Source organism: Salvelinus fontinalis, chromosome 39 (assembly GCF_029448725.1).
Source record: "Salvelinus fontinalis isolate EN_2023a chromosome 39, ASM2944872v1, whole genome shotgun sequence".
Lineage (NCBI taxonomy): Eukaryota > Metazoa > Chordata > Actinopteri > Salmoniformes > Salmonidae > Salvelinus > Salvelinus fontinalis.
This window is the reverse complement of record NC_074703.1, coordinates 1917349-1941077: the sequence shown is the minus strand read 5'-3', so window position 1 is coordinate 1941077 and position 23729 is coordinate 1917349. Positions and strand designations below refer to the sequence as shown.

The 23729-nt window shown below is 43.8% G+C and overlaps 1 protein-coding gene across 1 annotated transcript; it reads right to left on the bottom strand.

Moving 5' to 3' along the window:
- Positions 1–465: 465 nt before the first annotated feature.
- dera (deoxyribose-phosphate aldolase (putative)) lies at positions 466–19653 on the bottom strand. Its single transcript, XM_055905395.1, has 9 exons — positions 19506–19653; positions 18559–18656; positions 17354–17501; positions 14794–14889; positions 14105–14239; positions 8614–8742; positions 3863–3975; positions 3217–3366; positions 466–1325 (listed from the first exon to the last, which is right to left on the bottom strand). Exons 1-9 carry the CDS (start codon positions 19534–19536, stop codon positions 1269–1271), a joined length of 957 nt encoding a protein of 318 aa, XP_055761370.1. The 5' UTR covers positions 19537–19653; the 3' UTR covers positions 466–1268.
- Positions 19654–23729: the final 4076 nt, after the last annotated feature.

Sequence of the window (23729 nt, the reverse complement as noted above, 5' to 3'; positions counted from 1 at the left end):
AGGATACCATGATAAAGGTTATATACTGAGGATACCATGATAAAGGTGATATACTGAGGATACCATGATAAAGGTTATATACTGAGGATACCATGATAAAGGTGATATACTGAGGATACCATGATAAAGGTGATATGCTGAGGATACCATTAAGAGGTTATATACTGAGGATACCATGATAAAGGTTATACACAGAGGATACCGTGATAAAGGTGATATACTGAGGATACCATGATAAAGATTATATACAGAGGATACCATGATAAAGGGAACACAGACCCTAAAGCTGTTTGTCCTTTAATATCGACGATGTGTAGTCAGAGCTGTAGAGCTGTAGGTCAGGGGTCAGAGCTGTAGGTCAGAGCTGTAGGTCAGAGGTCAGAGCTCCAAAGACCAATTTCCATTTTGTAAGAACCTACGGCACACTACAGTTGTCCTACTTTATCTCCTGTGAATAACAATCCATAATGTTTAATGGTCTTTAATCACACCTCAAGATCTTCATCAAGATGTCCAGACAGACATGATTAGAATGGGTGGCGATCTTTCATTACAACGACAACAGTAATAGAAAACTGAATCAACATCTTTATATTGTGTATAATATAGTACTCTGAAAACAACTACAATTTATTGGATCATTAAGACTGACTCATCAACACTCAAATCATACAGCATCATAGTTTCACATTGTTTGGATGGGGACTAGAGGAAACAATACTGGCTAACTGTCTCAAGGCACAAAGAGTAAGATATTACAGAAGTATGTCTGGTATATAGTAAAATGGCAGATATTCCAGAAATACTGTATATAGTAAAATGGCAGATATACCAGAAATACTGTATATAGTAAAATGGCAGATATACCAGAAATACTGTATATAGTAAAATGGCAGATATTCCAGAAATACTGTATTTAGTAAAATGGCAGATATTCCAGAAATACTGTATATAGTAAAATGGCAGATATTCCAGAAGTACTGTATATAGTAAAATGGCAGATATTCCAGAAGTACTGTATACAGTAAAATGGCAGATATTCCAGAAGTACTATATACAGTAAAATGGCAGATATTCCAGAAGTACTGTAAACAGTAAAATGGCAGGTTCTCTTTCCTTCACTTGATCTGATCGTCTTCTCAAATCAACACATTCCTGACAAGTACAGTTACAGAGACATCTTCCAGGAACCTGGAAGCAAACTGCACAGCGATAGGCTGGTTCGGTGAGGTTTCGGATTGGTCACTTTGGAAATGGTAAGCATGGTTTCAGGCCATGGGCATCTGGTGATAGGCTGCGTAGCGACCAGTCACGTAATGGGAGATCTGGAGAAGAGAGAGAAACAGGAAATAAAACGGAAGATGAAAGAGGATGACAGGTAAAAATACCAGGTTAGATAGAGAGGACCTTTTAAATATGACCCTGTTGTAATTAGGAGGTCTGGAACACTGACATGTACAGGGTTAAAGGTCATGACTAATGGACAAACTAAACCATTATGGTGTCCTACAGTACCAAGCCTTTCCACTCTCAGCACTAATCGCCTCACCTTATGGGACGCGTGTTGGAAGGACCTGAGTGTGAGTGTGTGTGTAAGTGTGTGTGAAAGTGTGTGTGTGTGTGAAAGTGTGAAAGTGTGTGTGTGTGTGAAAGTGTGTGTGTGTGTGTGTGTGAAAGTGTGTGTGTGTGTGTGTGTGTGTGTGTGTGTGTGTGTGTGTGTGTGTGTGTGTGTGTGTGTGTGTCTCTGGGTGCTGTGTGTGTGTGTGTCTCTGGGTGCTGTGTGTGTGTGTGTCTCTGGGTGCTGTGTGTGTGTGTGTCTCTGGGTGCTGTGTGTGTGTGTGTGTCTCTGGGTGCTGTGTGTGTGTGTGTCTCTGGGTGCTGTGTGTGTGTGTGTCTCTGGGTGCTGTGTGTGTGTGTGTCTCTGGGTGCTGTGTGTGTGTGTGTCTCTGGGTGCTGTGTGTGTGTGTGTCTCTGGGTGCTGTGTGTGTGTGTGTCTCTGGGTGCTGTGTGTGTGTGTGTCTCTGGGTGCTGTGTGTGTGTGTGTCTCTGGGTGCTGTGTGTGTGTCTCTGGGTGCTGTGTGTGTGTGTGTCTCTGGGTGCTGTGTGTGTGTGTGTGTGTGTGTGTGTGTGTGTAAGTGTGTGTCTCTGGGTGCTGTGTGTGTGTGTGTGTGTACCTGTCTCTCTATGTCAGCCAGCAGGCTACTAGCCCCCAGTCTAAAGAGGCGTGTGTGTGTGTGTGTGTGTGTGTGTGTGTGTGTGTGTGTGTGTGTGTGTGTGTGTGTGTGTGTGTGTGTGTGTGTGTGTGTGTGTGTGTGTGTGTGTGTACCTGTCTCTCTATGTCAGCCAGCAGGCTACTAGCCCCAGTCTAAAGAGGTGTGTGTGTGTGTGTGTGTGTCTCTGGGTGCTGTGTGTGTGTGTGTCCTGAGTGTGTGTGTCCTGAGTGTGTGTGTCCTGAGTGTGTGTGTCCTGAGTGTGTGTGTGTGTGTGTGTCTGTGTGTCTGTGTCTGTGTGTGTGTGTGTGTGTGTGTGTGTGTGTGTGTACCTGTCTCTCTATGTCAGCCAGCAGGCTACTAGCCCCCAGTCTAAAGAGGCGTGTGTGTGTGTGTGTGTGTGTGTGTGTGTGTGTGTGTGTGTGTGTGTGTGTGTGTGTGTGTGTGTGTGTGTGTGTGTGTGTGTGTGTGTGTACCTGTCTCTCTATGTCAGCCAGCAGGCTACTAGCCCCAGTCTAAAGAGGTGTGTGTGTGTGTGTGTGTGTCTCTGGGTGCTGTGTGTGTGTGTCCTGAGTGTGTGTGTCCTGAGTGTGTGTGTCCTGAGTGTGTGTGTCCTGAGTGTGTGTGTGTGTGTGTGTCTGTGTGTCTGTGTCTGTGTCTGTGTCTGTGTGTGTGTGTGTGTGTGTGTGTACCTGTCTCTCTATGTCAGCCAGCAGGCTACTAGCCCCCAGTCTAAACAGGCGTGTGTGTGTGTGTGTGTGTGTGTGTGTGTGTACCTGTCTCTCTATGTCAGCCAGCAGGCTACTAGCCCCCAGTCTAAACAGGCGTGTGTGTGTGTGTGTGTGTGTGTGTGTGTGTGTGTGTGTGTGTGTGTGTGTGTGTGTGTGTGTGTGTGTGTGTGTGTCTCTGGGTGCTGTGTGTGTGTGTGTGTGTCTCTGGGTGCTGTGTGTGTCTCTGGGTGCTGTGTGTGTGTGTGTCTCTGGGTGCTGTGTGTGTGTGTGTGTACCTGTCTCTCTATGTCAGCCAGCAGGCTACTAGCCCCCAGTCTAAACAGGCCAGGGCTCAGCCACTCGTCTCCCAGCTCTTCCTTCATCAGAGTCAGCCACACCAACGACTCGTTGGCTGTACGGATCCCACCGGCAGGCTTAAAACCAACCTAGGAGTGTACAAGTCACAGGACACGGGAACAACAGCTGTGTGTCAGTGAGGCAACAATACAACTTCACTGGGGATTCTGGGCCATTCCAACAGGAAACACTCCTTATTTCAATCCATTTTAGGTAACTACATTTATCTGATGTTGAACGGTATTGATGTAACTACATATATCTGATGTTGACCATTGATGTAACTACATATATCTGATGTTGACCATTGATGTAACTACATATATCTGATGTTGAACATTGATGTAACTACATATATCTGATGTTGACCATTGATGTAACTACATATATCTGATGTTGACCATTGATGTAACTACATATATCTGATGTTGACCATTGATGTAACTACATATATCTGATGTTGACCATTGATGTAACTACATATATCTGATGTTGAACAGCATTGATTGGAACAGAGGTCATTCAGCTAACTTGACTGAACGGACTCTTAAAGAAAAGCACACACACACACACTAAGAGCCATACCTTATGTCCAGTCTTCAGGAAGTAGTCCCGGATGGCTCTGACCATCACTATGGCGACAGGGTAGGTAGCGTTGACAGACTCCTTCCCTGTTGACGTCTTGATGAAGTCCGACCCTGTTGTTACACAAACAGACATGGTTAAAAAGACGACCTCATTTCATCAACTGACCTTCATGTACAGCGCATTGGGGGAAGTATTCAGAACCCTGGACTTTATACACATTTCGTTATGTTAAATGTACCCCGTAATGACATCACAGTACCCCGTAAGGACATCACAATACCCCGTAATGACATCACAGTACCCCGTAATGACATCACAGTACCCCGTAATGACATCACAGTACCCCGTAATGACATCACAATACCCCGTAATGACATCACAATACCCCGTAATGACATCACAGTACCCCATATGGAATCTATTCAGCTTTTCTACAATTCCAGAAAGATCCCATCCAAGCAGGATGAGCTATAGAAATAGGAAACTAGACATACAGATGACCTACAATACAGTACACACATTTAACATTCTAGAAATTCTAGAAATACATTTTGTTTGAATAAAAATAGGACAATTTGAGATGTCATCAGACTGGATTAAAATATAATATGATACTACTACAGTATAAGAGGTACAGCTAGTTCTAAAGTATCTCTGACCGAAACAGGATATTATACTGAGGGCCGCTCTGCTCCCAGGGTCTCCAGAGACATTACAGTGAGGGCCGCTCTGCTCCCAGGGTCTCCAGAGACATTACAGTGAGGGCTGCTCTGCTCTCAGGGTCTCCAGTGAGGGCCGCTCTGCTCCCAGGGCCTCCAGTGAGGGCCGCTCTGCTCCCAGGGTCTCCAGAGACATTACAGTGAGGGCCGCTCTGCTCTCAGGGTCTCCAGAGACATTACAGTGAGGGCCGCTCTGCTCCCAGGGTCTCCAGAGACATTACAGTGAGGGCCGCTCTGCTCCCAGGGTCTCCAGTGAGGGCCGCTCTGCTCCCAGGGCCTCCAGTGAGGGACGCTCTGCTCCCAGGGCCTCCAGTGAGGGCCGCTCTGCTCCCAGGGCCTCCAGTGAGGGCCGCTCTGCTCCCAGGGCCTCCAGTGAGGGCCGCTCTGCTCCCAGGGCCTCCAGTGAGGGCCGCTAAGCTCTCAGGGTCTCCAGAGACATTACAGTGAGGGCCGCTCTGCTCTCAGGGTCTCCAGTCACATTACAGTGAGGGCTGCTCTGCTCCCAGGGTCTCCAGAGACATTACAGTGAGGGCTGCTCTGCTCCCAGGGTCTCCAGAGACATTACAGTGAGGGTTGCTCTGCTCTCAGGGTCTCCAGTGACATTACAGTGAGGGTTGCTCTGCTCTCAGGATCTCCAGTGAGGGCCGCTCTGCTCTCAGGGTCTCCAGTGACATTACAGTGAGGGCTGCTCTGCTTCCAGGGTCTCCAGTGAGGGCCGCTCTGCTCCCAGGTTCTCCAGAGACATTACAGCGAGGGTTGCTCTGCTCTCAGGGTCTCCAGTGACATTACAGTGAGGGTTGCTCTGCTCTCAGGGTCTCCAGTGACATTACAGTGAGGGTTGCTCTGCTCTCAGGATCTCCAGTGAGGGCCGCTCTGCTCTCAGGGTCTCCAGTGACATTACAGTGAGGGCTGCTCTGCTTCCAGGGTCTCCAGTGAGGGCCGCTCTGCTCCCAGCGTCTCCAGTGAGGGCTGTTCTGCTCTCAGGGTCTCCAGTGACATTACAGTGAGGGCTGCTCTGCTCCCAGGGTCTCCAGTGAGGGCCGCTCTGCTCTCAGGGTCTCCAGTGAGGGCCGCTCTGCTCTCAGGGTCTCCAGTGAGGGCTGCTCTGCTCCCAGGGTCTCCAGTGACATTACAGTGAGGGCTGCTCTGCTTCCAGGGTCTCCAGTGAGGGCCGCTCTGCTCCCAGCGTCTCCAGTGAGGGCTGTTCTGCTCTCAGGGTCTCCAGTGACATTACAGTGAGGGCTGCTCTGCTCCCAGGGTCTCCAGTGAGGGCCGCTCTGCTCTCAGGGTCTCCAGTGAGGGCCGCTCTGCTCTCAGGGTCTCCAGTGAGGGCTGCTCTGCTCCCAGGGCCTCCAGTGAGGGCTGCTCTGCTCCCAGGGTCTCCAGAGCCAGAGGAGAACATATGGTGTCTGTGACACTGTGACAGGGCTAACAGAGGGTGTGTGCTGCTGCCTCATCAATATAACCCTTCATTTATCCCCTTCCCTCCCGTCCCTTCCATCCCTACATTTATCCCCTTCCTTTCCTTCTGAGACAATTATGTCTTATCAGCTTTCTGGATAAAAATAGAAGATGAAATGACAGGCTTTTAATAGATGAACCACAAACCCTGGTAAAAAACAGCACCATCCCTCTATTCTCCTCTCCTTCTTTCCCTCCATCCCGTCTGCCTCCTCCCCCTAGTCTCTAACGACAGCTCATTACTACACTGATGAACACTTTACACTGCATTACAGACATGTACTATGTATTTTTACATTAGACTGATGAACACTTTACAGACATGTACTATTTATTTTTACATTACTAGAATACTTTACAGACATGTACTATGTATTCTTACATTACTAGAACACTTTACAGACATGTACTATGTATTTTTACATTACTAGAACACTTTAGACATGTACTATGTATTTTTACATTGCTAGAACACTTTAGACATGTACTATGTATTTTTACATTGCTAGAACACTTTAGACATGTACTATGTATTTTTACATTGCTAGAACACTTTAGACATGTACTATGTATTTTTACATTACTAGAACACTTTAGACATGTACTATGTATTTTTACATTGCTAGAACACTTTAGACATGTACTATGTATTTTTACATTGCTAGAACACTTTAGACATGTACTATGTATTTTTACATTACTAGAACACTTTAGACATGTACTATGTATTTTTACATTGCTAGAACACTTTAGACATGTACTATGTATTTTTACATTACTAGAACACTTTACAGACATTTCATTTTCTTCCTTTCTTTCCTTTTTTCTTTGTCTCTCGCTCTGTTCCTCTTCCCACTATCGTCCCCTCTCTCTCTCTCTCGCAACCCCCCCTCTCTCTCGCATAACCCCTCTCTCTCTCTCGCAACCCCCCCTCTCTCTCGCATAACCCCTCTCTCTCTCTCGCAACCCCCCCTCTCTCTCGCATAACCCCTCTCTCTCTCTCGCAACCCCCCCTCTCTCTCGCATAACCCCTCTCTCTCTCTCGCAACCCCCCCTCTCTCTCGCATAACCCCTCTCTCTCTCTCTCGCAACCCCCCCTCTCTCTCGCATAACCCCTCTCTCTCTCTCTCTCGCATAACCCCTCTCTCTCTCTCTCGCATAACCCCTCTCTCTCTCTCTCTCTCGCATAACCCCCCCTCTCTCTCGCATAACCCCCCCTCTCTCTCTTGCAACACCCCCTCTCTCTCTTGCAACACCCCCTCTCTCTCTTGCAACACCCCCTCTCTCTCTTGCAACACCCCCTCTCTCTCGCAACCCCCCCATCTCTCTCGCAACCCCCCCATCTCGCGAAACCCCCCCCCGATCTCTCGCGCAACCCCCCCTCATCTCTCGCGCACCCCCCCCCCCCATCTCTCGCGCACCCCCCCATCTCTCGCGCACCCCCCCATCTCTCGCGCACCCCCCCTCTCTCGCGCACCCCCCCCCTCTCTCTCTCTCGCAACCCCCCCCATCTCTCGCGCACCCCCCCCCCCATCTCTCGCGCACCCCCCCTCTCTCTCTCGCAACCCCCCCTCTCTCTCTCGCAACCCCCCCTCTCTCTCTCGCAACCCCCCCTCTCTCTCTCGCAACCCCCCCCTCTCTCTCTCGCAACCCCCCCCTCTCTCTCTCTCGCAACCCCCCCCTCTCTCTCTCTCGCAACCCCCCCTCTCTCTCTCGCAACCCCCCCTCTCTCTCTCGCAACCCCCCCTCTTTCTCTCACAACCCCCCCTCTCTCTCTCTCTCTCTCTCGCATAACCCCCCTCTCTCTCTCTCTCTCTCTCTCTCCGGCATAACCCCCCTCTCGCTCGCTCTCGCATAACCCCCCCTCTCTCTCACCATCTTTCCCTCTCTCTCCTCATCCCCCCCTTCAGACAGAGGAGTAATTCTGTACATTGGTTATGGGGGATGTTAATGAGCTGATAATTGATAGAGGTTATTAAACCAGGATGGCGGTAATGACGCTCGTTTCATTTGGCTAGCGTGGGCAAGCAGGCAGAGTGTGTGTGTGGGTGTGTGTGTGTGTGTGGCGGAGTAAAATAGCCGCCGTCATAGATTAATAGGCAAAATTATCATTCAATTTCTGGAATCTCATACGCAATTTATAGAACAAGGGGAGATTAAGGAGCAAGCGCTGAGACAAAAGCAATGTATTTTAATAATGATCTCTATCGGACCGGCTGACAATTTGGTACAGTAATCAGGCTTATTATGTGACGGGTAGCTAAGTGTACAGTTCAGAGTGTGTGTGTGTGTGTGAGTGAGAGAAAGAGAGAGAGAGAGAGAGTGTTCATCAGGTTAGCTAAGTACAGAGACAGAGAGTACAGCCTGAACAACAGCGCCCCCCACAGGAGAACGTGACAAACTGCACCATGTGTAAAACAATATCACTGGGCCTGATTCACAGGAGAGATCAGAGCATTCAACTCTGATTCTCACAAACCATTCATCAACGAGAGGAAAATGTGAGTTGGATCTCAAGTGCACGTAATACCGCCCTGTGTGTACGTGTGTGAGAGAGGGAACACTCACCAGCCATCATAGCCACCAGACTAGCCTTGTAGACGTTGGTGTAGGTCCCCAGCTCTCCTATAGCCAGGATGGACTTCATGTGAGCCTCCCCGCAGGCCTCTCTGAACTGACACACCTCATCGTACACGGCTGAGGAGAGACAGAGGGGATTGAAATGGAAACTTTACTGAGGAGACAGAGGGGATTGAGATGGAAACTTTACTGAGGAGACAGAGGGGATTGAAATGGAAACTTTACTGAGGAGAGACACTCCACCACACACCTTCACTGTCATAGCAACACCATAGCTCATACTGCCATAGCAACACTATAGCTCATACCGCCATAGCAACACCATAGCTCATACTGCCATAGCAACATCATAGCAACATCGTAGTTCATACTGCCATAGCAACATACTGCCATAGCAACATCATAGCTCATACTGCCATAGCAACATCATAGTTCATACTGCCATAACATCATACTGCCATAGCAACATCATAGCTCATACCGCCATAGCAACATCATAGCTCATACTGCCATAGCAACACCATAGCTCATACTGCCATAGCAACACTATAGCTCATACCGCCATAGCAACACCATAGCTCATACTGCCATAGCAACATCATAGCAACATCGTAGTTCATACTGCCATAGCAACATACTGCCATAGCAACATCATAGCTCATACTGCCATAGCAACATCATAGCTCATACCGCCATAGCAACATCATAGCTCATACTGCCATAGCAACACCATAGCTCATACTGCCATAACAACACTATAGCTCATACCGCCATAGCAACACCATAGCTCATACTGCCATAGCAACATCATAGCAACATCGTAGTTCATACTGCCATAGCAACATACTGCCATAGCAACATCATAGCTCATACTGCCATAGCAACATCATAGTTCATACTGCCATAACATCATACTGCCATAGCAACATCATAGCTCATACCGCCATAGCAACATCATAGCTCATACTGCCATAGCAACATCATAGCTCATACTGTCATAGCAACACCATAGCTCACACTGCCATAGCAACATCATAGCTCATACTGCCATAGCAACACCATAGCTCATACTGCCATAGCAACATCATAGCTCATACTGCCATAGCAACATCATAGCTCATACTGCCATAGCAACACCATAGCTCATACTGTCATAGCAACATCATAGTTCATACTGTCATAGACACATCATAGCTCACTGTCATAGCAACACCATAGCTCATACTGCCATAGCAACATCATAGCTCACTGTCATAGCAACACCATAGCTCATACTGCCATAGCAACACCATAGCTCATACTGCCATAGCAACATCATAGCTCATACTGTCATAGCAACATCATAGCTCATACTGCCATAGCAACATCATAGCTCATACTGCCATAGCAACACCATAGCTCATACTGTCATAGCAACACCATAGCTCATACTGCCATAGCAACATCATAGTTCATACTGCCATAACATCATACTGCCATAGCAACATCATAGTTCATACTGCCATAGCAACATCATAGTTCATACTGCCATAACATCATACTGCCATAGCAACATCATAGTTCATACTGCCATAGCAACATCATAGTTCATACTGCCATAGCAACATCATAGTTCATACTGCCATAGCAACACCATAGCTATTTAATATGTTTTATGTACACTGCCGGACAATTTTTTTTTTACACATACTCATTCAAGGGGTTTTCTTTATTTTTATATAACACGTATGGAATCATGTAGTAACCAAAAAAGTGTTAAAGAAATCTAAATATATTGATGACAGCTTTGAGAGAGAGAGACCAGTCTCAACGTCAACAGTGAAGAGGTGACTCCGGGATGCTGACCTTCAAGGCAGAGCTCCTCTGTCCAGTGCCTGTGTTCTTTTACCCATCTTAATCTTTTCTTTTAATTAGCCAGTCTGAGATATGGCTTTTTCTTTACAACTCTGCCTAGAAGGCCAGCATCCTGGAGTCACCTCTTCACTGTTGACGTTGAGACTGGTGTTTTACGGGTACTATTTAATGAAGCTGCCAGTTGAGGACTTGTGAGGCATCTGTTTCTCAAACTAGACACTCCAATGTACTTTTCCTCTTGCTCAGTTGTGCACCGGGGCCTCCCACTCCTCTTTCTATTCTGGTTAGAGCCAGTTTGCGCTGTTCTGTGAAGGGAGTAGTACACAGCGCTGTACGAGAACTTCAGTTTCTTGGCAATTTCTCGCATGGAATAGCCTTCATTTCTCAGAACAAGAATAGACTGATGAGTTTCAGAAGAAAGTTCTTTGTTTCTGGCCATTTTGAGCCTGTAATCGAACCCACAAATGCTGACGCTCCAGATACTCAACTAGTCTAAAGGCCAGTTTTATTGCTTCTTTAAATCAGGACAACAGTTTTCAGCTGTGCTAACAAAGGCAAAAGGGTTTTCTAATGATCAATTAGCCTTTTAAAATGATAAACTTGGATTAGCTAACACAACGTGCCATTGGAACACAGGAGTGATGGATGCTGATAATGGACCTCTGTACACCTACGTAGATATTCCATAAAAAAATCTGCTGTTTCCAGCTACAATAGTCATTTACAACATTAACAATGGCAAAATGGTATATGTACACTGTATATCTGATCAATTTGATGTTATTTTAATGGACAAAAAAAAGGACATTTCTAAGTGACCCCAAACTTTTGAACGGTAGTGTATGCCTACATGTTCCAGTTGACTGACTGTATGTTTACATGTCCCAGTTGACTGTATGTTTACATGTCCCAGCTGACTGTATGTTTACATGTTCCAGCTGACTGTATATGTTTACATGTTCCAGCTGACTGTATGTTTACATGTTCCAGCTGACTGTATGTTTACATGTTCCAGCTGACTATGTTTACATGTTCCAGCTGACTGTATGTTTACATGTTCCAGTTGACTGTATGTTTACATGTTCCAGTTGACTGTATGTTTACATGTTCCAGTTGACTGTATGTTTACATGTTCCAGCTGACTGACTGTGTGTTTACATGTTCCAGTTGACTGTATGTTTACATGTTCCAGTTGACTGTATGTTTACATGTTCCAGCTGACTGACTGTATGTTTACATGTTCCAGTTGACTGTATGTTTACATGTTCCAACTGACTGACTGTATGTTTACATGTTCCAGTTGACTGTATGTTTACATGTTCCAGCTGACTGACTGTATGTTTACATGTTCCAGCTGACTGACTGTATGTTTACATGTTCCAGCTGACTGACTGTATGTTTACATGTTCCAGTTGACTGACTGTATGTTTACATGTTCCAGCTGACTGTATGTTTACATGTTCCAGTTGACTGTATGTTTACATGTTCCAGTTGACTGTATGTTTACATGTTCCAGCTGACTGTATATGTTTACATGTTCCAGCTGACTGTATGTTTACATGTTCCAGTTGACTGTATGTTTACATGTTCCAGTTGACTGTATGTTTACATGTTCCAGCTGACTGTATGTTTACATGTTCCAGCTGACTGTATATGTTTACATGTTCCAGTTGACTGTATATGTTTACATGTTCCAGTTGACTGTATATGTTTACATGTTCCAGTTGACTGTATATGTTTACATGTTCCAGTTGACTGTATGTTTACATGTTCCAGCTGACTGTATATGTTTACATGTTCCAGTTGACTGTATGTTTACATGTTCCAGCTGACTGTATATGTTTACATGTTCCAGCTGACTGTATTTTTACATGTTCCAGTTGACTGTATGTTTACATGTTCCAGTTGACTGTATGTTTACATGTTCCAGCTGACTGACTGTGTGTTTACATGTTCCAGTTGACTGTATGTTTACATGTTCCAGCTGACTGTATGTTTACATGTTCCAGTTGACTGTATGTTTACATGTTCCAGCTGACTGACTGTGTGTTTACATGTTCCAGCTGACTGTATGTTTACATGTTCCAGCTGACTGACTGTATGTTTACATGTTCCAGTTGACTGTATGTTTACATGTTCCAGTTGACTGTATGTTTACATGTTCCAGCTGACTGACTGTGTGTTTACATGTTCCAGCTGACTGACTGTGTGTTTACATGTTCCAGCTGACTGTATGTTTACATGTTCCAGCTGACTGTATGTTTACATGTTCCAGTTGACTGTATATGTTTACATGTTCCAGCTGACTGTATGTTTACATGTTCCAGCTGACTGTATATGTTTACATGTTCCAGCTGACTGTATATGTTTACATGTTCCAGCTGACTGTATATGTTTACATGTTCCAGCTGACTGTATATGTTTACATGTTCCAGCTGACTGTATATGTTTACATGTTCCAGCTGACTGTATGTTTACATGTTCCAGCTGACTGTATGTTTACATGTTCCAGCTGACTGTATGTTTACATGTTCCAGTTGACTGTATGTTTACATGTTCCAGTTGACTGTATGTTTACATGTTCCAGTTGACTGTATGTTTACATGTTCCAGTTGACTGTATGTTTACATGTTCCAGTTGACTGTATGTTTACATGTTCCAGTTGACTGTATGTTTACATGTTCCAGTTGACTGTATGTTTACATGTTCCAGCTGACTGTATGTTTACATGTTCCAGCTGACTGTATGTTTACATGTTTCAGCTGACTGTATATGTTTACATGTTCCAGTTGACTGTATGTTTACATGTTCCAGCTGACTGTATGTTTACATGTTCCAGCTGACTGTATATGTTTACATGTTCCAGCTGACTGTATGTTTACATGTTCCAGCTGACTGTATGTTTACATGTTCCAGCTGACTGTATATGTTTACATGTTCCAGCTGACTGTATATGTTTACATGTTCCAGCTGACTGTATGTTTACATGTTCCAGCTGACTGTATGTTTACATGTTCCAGCTGACTGTATGTTTACATGTTCCAGCTGACTGTATATGTTTACATGTTCCAGTTGACTGTATGTTTACATGTTCCAGTTGACTGTATGTTTACATGTTCCAGTTGACTGTATATGTTTACATGTTCCAGTTGACTGTATGTTTACATGTTCCAGTTGACTGTATGTTTACATGTTCCAGCTGACTGTATATGTTTACATGTTCCAGTTGACTGTATGTTTACATGTTCCAGCTGACTGTATATGTTTACATGTTCCAGCTGACTGTATTTTTACATGTTCCAGTTGACTGTATGTTTACATGTTCCAGTTGACTGTATGTTTACATGTTCCAGCTGACTGACTGTGTGTTTACATGTTCCAGCTGACTGTATGTTTACATGTTCCAGCTGACTGTATGTTTACATGTTCCAGTTGACTGTATGTTTACATGTTCCAGCTGACTGTATATGTTTACATGTTCCAGCTGACTGTATGTTTACATGTTCCAGCTGACTGTATGTATGTTAACAGGCTGTTCAGGAAGCAAAGGGTGGTCCGACACCGATACTAGCCAGATGTACCTAATAAAGTGTCCGGTGAGTGTCTATAATAATATATACCATACCTTCCCACTGTCCAGTGAGGGCCAGAGTCCTGTTAATCACTATATCTATCTCCATAGCTCCATCCTCTACAGCCATACGGACCTCCTCCAGCCTGGTCTTCAGAGAGGTCTGGCCCGCAGGGAAGCCTGTCGCCACTGGGGAGAGGAGCAGCAGGATGGACAAAGAGAAGACAGTGGCTTTGCTGAGTCACTATCTATAGTTTTTCCATGTCCTTTGTTATTTCTTTCGTGTTGTGGCTGTATGTGCCGTGTATGTGTTATAATTAAGCAGTAAGGCCCGAGGAGGTGTGGTATATGGCCAATATACCACGTCTAAGGGGTTTTCTAAAGCACGACGCAACGCTGAGTGCCTGGTTACAGCTCTTAGCCGTGGTATATTGGTCATATATCACAAACCCCTGAGGTGCCTTATTGCTATTATAAACTGGTTACTAACGTAGTTAGAGCAGTAAAAATACATGTTTGGTCACACCCGTGGTATACGGTCTGATATACCATGGCTGTCAGCCAATCAGCATTCAGGGCTCAAACCTCCCAGTTTATAATTACATATATGAATCGATCAATAAATCAAAAATAACAAAGAAACACACAACCAATCAGAGGATGATGGAATTGACAACATAGACCTGGACTGTCCAACTACGGAATGATACGGAGGTAAACTTCCTCCTCTCTCTCTCTCTTACCTGAGGCGACAGGTAGGCTGGAGTTGGCTGCTTTCAGTGACTTCACAGCATCAGCCACACGAGACGGGTACACGCACACTGCTGCAGTAGTCACACCTAGATACACAGATACAACCAGTACATTTAGTTACTCTTCACTCTTTGCTAACACACCAAAGATACTCTTATGTTTCACACGATAGGCCTATGTCGCCCTCTAGTGGGCAAAATAAGGAGCACGTCGCCCTCTAGTGGCTCAATAAGGAGCACGTCGCCCTCTAGTGGCTCAATAAGGAGCACGTCGCCCTCTAGTGGCTCAATAAGGAGCACGTCGCCCTCTAGTGGCTCAATAAGGAGCACGTCGCCCTCTAGTGGCTCAATAAGGAGCACGTCGCCCTCTAGTGGCTCAATAAGGAGCACGTCGCCCTCTAGTGGCTCAATAAGGAGCACGTCGCCCTCTAGTGGCTCAATAAGGAGCACGTCGCCCTCTAGTGGCTCAATAAGGAGCACGTCGCCCTCTAGTGGCTCAATAAGGAGCACGTCGCCCTCTAGTGGCTCAATAAGGAGCACGTCGCCCTCTAGTGGCTCAATAAGGAGCACGTCGCCCTCTAGTGGCTCAATAAGGAGCACGTCGCCCTCTAGTGGCTCAATAAGGAGCACGTCGCCCTCTAGTGGCTCAATAAGGAGCACGTCGCCCTCTAGTGGCTCAATAAGGAGCACGTCGCCCTCTAGTGGCTCAATAAGGAGCACGTCGCCCTCTAGTGGCTCAATAAGGAGCACGTCGCCCTCTAGTGGCTCAATAAGGAGCACGTCGCCCTCTAGTGGCTCAATAAGGAGCACGTCGCCCTCTAGTGGCTCAATAAGGAGCACGTCGCCCTCTAGTGGCTCAATAAGGAGCACGTCGCCCTCTAGTGGCTCAATAAGGAGCACGTCGCCCTCTAGTGGCTCAATAAGGAGCACGTCGCCCTCTAGTGGCTCAATAAGGAGCACGTCGCCCTCTAGTGGCTCAATAAGGAGCACGTCGCCCTCTAGTGGCTCAATAAGGAGCACGTCGCCCTCTAGTGGCTCAATAAGGAGCACGTCGCCCTCTAGTGGCTCAATAAGGAGCACGTCGCCCTCTAGTGGCTCAATAAGGAGCACGTCGCCCTCTAGTGGCTCAATAAGGAGCACGTCGCCCTCTAGTGGCTCAATAAGGAGCACGTCGCCCTCTAGTGGCTCAATAAGGAGCACGTCGCCCTCTAGTGGCTCAATAAGGAGCACGTCGCCCTCTAGTGGCTCAATAAGGAGCACGTCGCCCTCTAGTGGCTCAATAAGGAGCACGTCGCCCTCTAGTGGCTCAATAAGGAGCACGTCGCCCTCTAGTGGCTCAATAAGGAGCACGTCGCCCTCTAGTGGCTCAATAAGGAGCACGTCGCCCTCTAGTGGCTCAATAAGGAGCACGTCGCCCTCTAGTGGCTCAATAAGGAGCACGTCGCCCTCTAGTGGCTCAATAAGGAGCACGTCGCCCTCTAGTGGCTCAATAAGGAGCACGTCGCCCTCTAGTGGCTCAATAAGGAGCACGTCGCCCTCTAGTGGCTCAATAAGGAGCACGTCGCCCTCTAGTGGCTCAATAAGGAGCACGTCGCCCTCTAGTGGCTCAATAAGGAGCACGTCGCCCTCTAGTGGCTCAATAAGGAGCACGTCGCCCTCTAGTGGCTCAATAAGGAGCACGTCGCCCTCTAGTGGCTCAATAAGGAGCACGTCGCCCTCTAGTGGCTCAATAAGGAGCACGTCGCCCTCTAGTGGCTCAATAAGGAGCACGTCGCCCTCTAGTGGCTCAATAAGGAGCACGTCGCCCTCTAGTGGCTCAATAAGGAGCACGTCGCCCTCTAGTGGCTCAATAAGGAGCACGTCGCCCTCTAGTGGCTCAATAAGGAGCACGTCGCCCTCTAATGGCTCAAGAAGGAGCACGTCGCCCTCTAGTGGGCAAAATAAGGAGCACGTCGCCCTCTAGTGGCTAAATAAGGAGCACGTCGCCCTCTAGTGGCTAAATAAGGAGCACTTCGCCCTCTAGTGGCTAAATAAGGAGCACTTCGCCCTCTAGTGGGCAAAATAAGGAGCACGTCGCCCTCTAGTGGGCAAAATAAGGAGCACGTCGCCCTCTAGTGGGCAAAATAAGGAGCACGTCGCCCTCTAGTGGGCAAAATAAGGAGCACGTCGCCCTCTAGTGGGCAAAATAAGGAGCACGTCGCCCTCTAGTGGGCAAAATAAGGAGCACGTCGCCCTCTAGTGGGCAAAATAAGGAGCACGTCGCCCTCTAGTGGGCAAAATAAGGAGCACGTCGCCCTCTAGTGGCTAAATAAGGAGCACGTCGCCCTCTAGTGGGCAAAATAAGGAGCACGCCGCCCTCTAGTGGGCAAAATAAGGAGCACGCCGCCCTCTAGTGGGCAAAATAAGGAGCACGCCGCCCTCTAGTGGGCAAAATAAGGAGCACGTCGCCCTCTAGTGGGCAAAATAAGGGGCACGTCGCCCTCTAGTGGCTCAATAAGGAGCATGTCGCCCTCTAGTCAATAAGTAGTATGACAGACACCCACCCCACTACCTTTGTCCTGCATGTCCATGCTCTTCAGCAGGTCGTTGCGTACAGGCTGGGTAGCCTTCATACACAGCCGGTGGACGTTGCCGGGCGTGTCGTCACCAGCCAGGGTCGTCAGGTCAATACAGGTGACCGCCCGCAGAAGCCACGCCGCCTGGAGACAGACAGAGAGCATTATGGGTAATGTTGTAACACAGAGCCAGATGTCAACTCATCCCGGGGTGTTTAACTGTTTGTTCTCAATACAAGCGGTTGGTGTGGACAACACTTCAACACTAGATAACATACAAAACCACACCAGACATAATGTATATCCTGATTCTAATAGTAGGATACAAACTGAGAATACTGTATATACTTATTCTAATAGTAGGATACAAACTGAGAATACTGTACATCCTGATTCTAATAGTAGGATACAAACTGAGAATACTGTATATCCTTATTCTAATAGTAGGATACAAACTGAGAATACTGTATATACTTATTCTAATAGTAGGATACAAACTGAGAATACTGTACATCCTGATTCTAATAGTAGGATACAAACTGAGAATACTGTACATACTTATTCTAATAGTAGGATACAAACTGAGAATACTGCATATCCTGATTCTAATACAACCTGAGAATACTGTATATCCTGATTCTAATACAAACTGAGAATACTGCATATCCTGATTCTAATACAACCTGAGAATACTGCATATCCTTATTCTAATACAAACTGAGAATACTGCATATCCTGATTCTAATACAACCTGAGAATACTGTATATCCTGATTCTAATACAAACTGAGAATACTGCATATCCTGATTCTAATAGTAGGATACAAACTGAGAATACTGCATATCCTGATTCTAATAGTAGGATACAAACTGAGAATACTGCATATACTTATTCTAATAGTAGGATACAAACTGAGAATACTGTACATCCTGATTCTAATAGTAGGATACAAACTGAGAATACTGCATATCCTGATTCTAATAGTAGGATACAAACTGAGAATACTGTACATCCTGATTCTAATAGTAGGATACAAACTGAGAATACTGCATATCCTGATTACAATAGTAGGATACAAACTGAGCATCACTTTATCCTTTCATCTTGTGGGTCTTCTTATGAGACTTATAGGAAAACATTGGAGATGAAGGTATCACACACACACACAGACACACACAAAAGCTAACCCCAAAGCTCCTACCTGCCACTGTTTCTTGTTCTTGTTGCGTCCTTGGATCTGATGAGCTCTCTTCAGCACTGCCTGGGTGTTCACCCGCACCTTGGACACCCACTCCAGGTCTGACACACACACACACACACACACACACACACACACACACACACACACACACACACACACACACCATCAATTTGGAAGGTTGATAAGAAACACTTTAGTTGGTATGTGGTTGCAGTCCACAACGCTTCCATTTAGGTTTATATTGAGGTATACGTAGGTTCTCACTGAATCCACGATTCTGTTCAGATATCTACTGAATTTCAAGTAGGCTTACAGCAGTTACCGATGGTTAGGTTGTTAATTGTATCGAAATGTTTTCCGGGATCTTAGTAGTCAGACAACAAGAGATCACTGATAGTCACATGATTCACCCTGGCTGCACTGAGTGTCATGTGAAACATTATCCAGGACATCGTGAGTCAAGACCACCAACATTCAGTAATTCAGCATGTAACGTTAACTAACTACTATCTTTAGTGTTCACTGTTCACTAGACACGATAAATTATCTCTGATATCTGCATGTAAAGTTAACTAACTACTATCTTTAGTGTTCACTGTTCACTAGACACGATAAATTATCTCTGATATCTGCATGTAACGTTAACTAATGTTAGACATATATATTAAACAAGTTGACAGGCAAAATGTGCAGTGACTGTAATACACGAGAGCGGTAACGTTACTTCTTACATGCATGTGTTTGAAACCAAACTCGTCCTGTTAGGCCTAAGTGTCACAGTCAAAACTATCAAGAATGTCCTAAACATAAAACACACCCTCTATGGTAGTAGCTAAAGTTGATACTAGCTAGCTGCACATGCTAACACAATCGATAGCTATTTCACTGGATTTGACTAATGTTTCAGGATAAACATGTATTTCCCACAATAAAGAAGTGAGTCTTACCAAGGGGCATGCCCGGGTTTCTTGCAGACATGGTTAACGAGGATTTAACGACCAAACTCTGTTATTTTTCCATCAGATTCACCTAGCAAGCTAATGTGCAACCAGCAGAGTTTACAGTCCAAGGACCTCTTCCTGAATGTATAGTTACCGCCCCCCTCAATCCACCAATCACGGTTCAGCTCGAAATGGCGTCGAAAGATGTACATTTGAAGGATCCTCCACAATTAAAAAAGATGAGTGACATATTTGCAATTATAATTTAAAAAAATTCATAAGAATGTTTTAACCAAAAGTTCTACTTATACATTCTGTATTTATTGTGTCAATAACTGATCCCTTCAATTATTTTTTTTTTTAAATATTAAAAAACCAAAGCAATCGATTTAACCAGGCTATTTCTTAGTCCTTCATGTAAAATCCTGGATAATATTCCAAATGCTGTACACATTTATTGCAAGGCTCACTAACCACATTTTTTTTTGTTCCTGCCTAGACGTGACATCATTCAACCGTTGCCAAAACCCCAACATGACCAGAATATTATGCAACAAGTTGAGACTTTTTACCACACTGACCGACACCATGCATTTCTACAGAGCAGTCAATCTGCCAAGATGCCAACAGTCTGTGGGCCCACTCAGAAGCAGTATGTAGGCTATGAATGAAAACCAGACCTGGTCTGGGATGCGTCCCCATTCTAAATGGCACTCTGTTCCCTATACAGTGCACTACTTTTGACCAGGACCCACTGTGAAGGGAATAGGGTGCTATTTGACACTCAGACCTGACCTGGAGTCAGATCTGAGAGGAAGCAGGGGTGAATGCTTTATTGCCATAACAGACACTGGTAGGCATCTCATTGGACTCGGTAATCAGTGACTCAATCAGTAATTAAGATGATGAAAGGAGACTTGACAGGCCTACAGAGAGCGAGAGAGAGAGAAAGAGCGGGGGAAGGGACAGAGAGAAGGGGAGGAAATGAGAGAGAGGGTGAGAGAGAGAGAGAGAGAGAGAGAGAGAGAGAGAGAGAGAGAGAGAGAGAGAGAGAGAGAGAGAGAGAGAGAAAGAGCGGGGGAAGGGACAGAGAGAAGGGGAGGAAAGGAGAGAGAGAGAGAGAGAGAGAGAGAGAGAGAGAGAGAGAGAGAGACAGAGACAGAGAGGGTGAGAGAGAGAGAGATTTGAACTTTAACCATTTGCACATTGTTACAACACTGTATATATACATAATATGACATTTATAATGTCTTTATTATTTTGGAACTTCTGTGAGTGTAATGTTTACTGTTCATTTTTATTGTTTATTTCACTTTTGTATGTTATCTACTTCACTTGCTTTGGCAATGTTACATATGTTTCCCATGCCAATAAAGCCCCTTGATATGAATTTAATTGAATTTGGTGTTTATACTTGCATACTATTGTTCGTACCTGGTACCTTCAGGCATTTGGAAATTGCTCCCAAGGATGAACCAGACTTGTGGAGGTCTACAATTTTCTTTCTGAGGTCTTTTTCTGATTTCTTTTGATTTTCCCATGATGTCAAGCAAAGAGGCACTGAGTTTGAAGGTAGGCCTTGAAATACATCCACAGGTACATCTCCAGTGGACTCAAATGATGTCAATTAGCCTATCAGAAGCTTCTAAAGCCATGACCTAATTTTCTGGACTTTTCCAAGCTGTTTAAAGGCACAGTCAACTTAGTGTATGTAAACTTTTGACCCACTGGAATTGTGATACAGTGAATTATAAGTGAAATAATCTGTCTGTAAACAATTGTTAGAAAAATTTATTGTGTCATGCACAAAGTAGATGTCCTAACCGACTTGCCAAAACTATAGTTTGTTAACAAGAAATTTGTGGAGTGGTTGAAAAACGAGTTTTAATGACTCCAAATGTATGTAAACTTCCGACTTCAACTGTATATACACATAATTATGTAAATATATATATACATATAATGATGTAAATATATATACATATAATGATGTAAATATATATACATATAATGATGTAAATATATATATATGTAGTACATATAAATGTAAATATGTATACAAATAATAATATAAATATATATACAAATAATAATATAAATATATATATAATGGTGTAAATATATATACAAATAATGATGTAAATATATACATATAATGATATAAATATATATACAAATAATGATGTAAATATATATAAAAATAATAATATAAATATATATACAAATAATAATATAAATATATATACAAATAATGATATAAATATATATATACAAATAATAATATAAATATATATATAATGATGTAAATATATATATATATACATATAATGATATAGATAAATATACAAATAATGATATAAATATGTATACATATAATGATATAAATATATATATATATACATATAATGCTATAAATATATATATATACATATAATGATATGAATATATATATACATATAATGATATAAATATATATATATACATATAATGATATAGATAAATATACAAATAATTATATAAATATGTATACATATAATGATATAAATATATATATATATATATACATATATAGTTGTATAGACAGTATGGACAGTATATTGATAGAAATGGTGTGTATAGACAGTAGTTATATAGGATGGTGTGTATAGACAGTAGTTATATAGGATGGTGTGTATAGACAGTAGTTATATAGGATGGTGTGTATAGACAGTAGTTATATAGGATGGTGTGTATAGACAGTAGTTATATAGGATAATGTGTATAGACAGTAGTTATATAGGATCATGTGTATAGACAGTATGGACAGTAGTTATATAGGATAATGTGTATAGACAGTAGTTATATAGGATAATGTGTATAGACAGTAGTTATATAGGATAATGTGTATAGACAGTATGGACAGTAGTTATATAGGATAATGTGTATAGACAGTAGTTATATAGGATAATGTGTATAGACAGTATGGACAGTAGTTATATAGGATAATGTGTATAGACAGTAGTTATATAGGATAATGTGTATAGACAGTATGGACAGTAGTTATATAGGATGGTGTGTATAGACAGTATAGACAGTAGTTATATAGGATAATGTGTATAGACAGTATGGACAGTAGTTATATAGGATAATGTGTATAGACAGTAGTTATATAGGATAATGTGTATAGACAGTAGTTATATAGGATAATGTGTATAGACAGTATGGACAGTAGTTATATAGGATAATGTGTATAGACAGTAGTTATATAGGATACTGTGTATAGACAGTATGGACAGTAGTTATATAGGATAATGTGTATAGACAGTAGTTATATAGGATAATGTGTATAGACAGTATGGACAGTAGTTATATAGGATGGTGTGTATAGACAGTATAGACAGTAGTTATATAGGATAATGTGTATAGACAGTATGGACAGTAGTTATATAGGATAATGTGTATAGACAGTAGTTATATAGGATAATGTGTATAGACAGTAGTTATATAGGATGGTGTATATAGACAGTAGTTATATAGGATGGTGTGTATAGACAGTAGTTATATAGGATGGTGTGTATAGACAGTAGTTATATAGGATGGTGTGTATAGACAGTAGTTATATAGGATAATGTGTATAGACAGTAGTTATATAGGATAATGTGTATAGACAGTAGTTATATAGGATAATGTGTATAGACAGTATGGACAGTATATTGATAGAAATGGTGTGTAGAGCAGTAGTTATATTTAAAAAATATTTAACCAAGCAAGTCAGTTAAGAACAAATTCTTATTCCCAATTACGGCCTACCCCGGTAGGGCTGGGCCAATTGTGCGCCGCCCTGTGGGACTGCCATTCACAGCCAGTTGTGATACAGCCTGGATTCGAACCAGGGTGTCTGTAGTGACACCTCAAGCACTGAGATGCAGTGCCTTAGACAGCTGGGCCACTCGGGAGCCATGAATAGAGTACAGTATATACATATATAATGCGTATGTAAACATTATTAAAGTGAAAGTGTTCATTGACTGTACGTACATAGGGAAGCAGTCTCTAAGGTGCAGGGTAGATTACCGGGTGGTAGCCGGCTAGTAACAGTGACTATAGTTAAGGGCAGGGTACTGGGTGGAGACTAGTAACAGTGACTATAGTTCAGGGTACTGGGTGGAGACTAGTAACAGTGACTATAGTTCAGGGTACTGGGGGGAGACTAGTAACAGTGACTATAGTTCAGGCTACTGGGGGGAGACT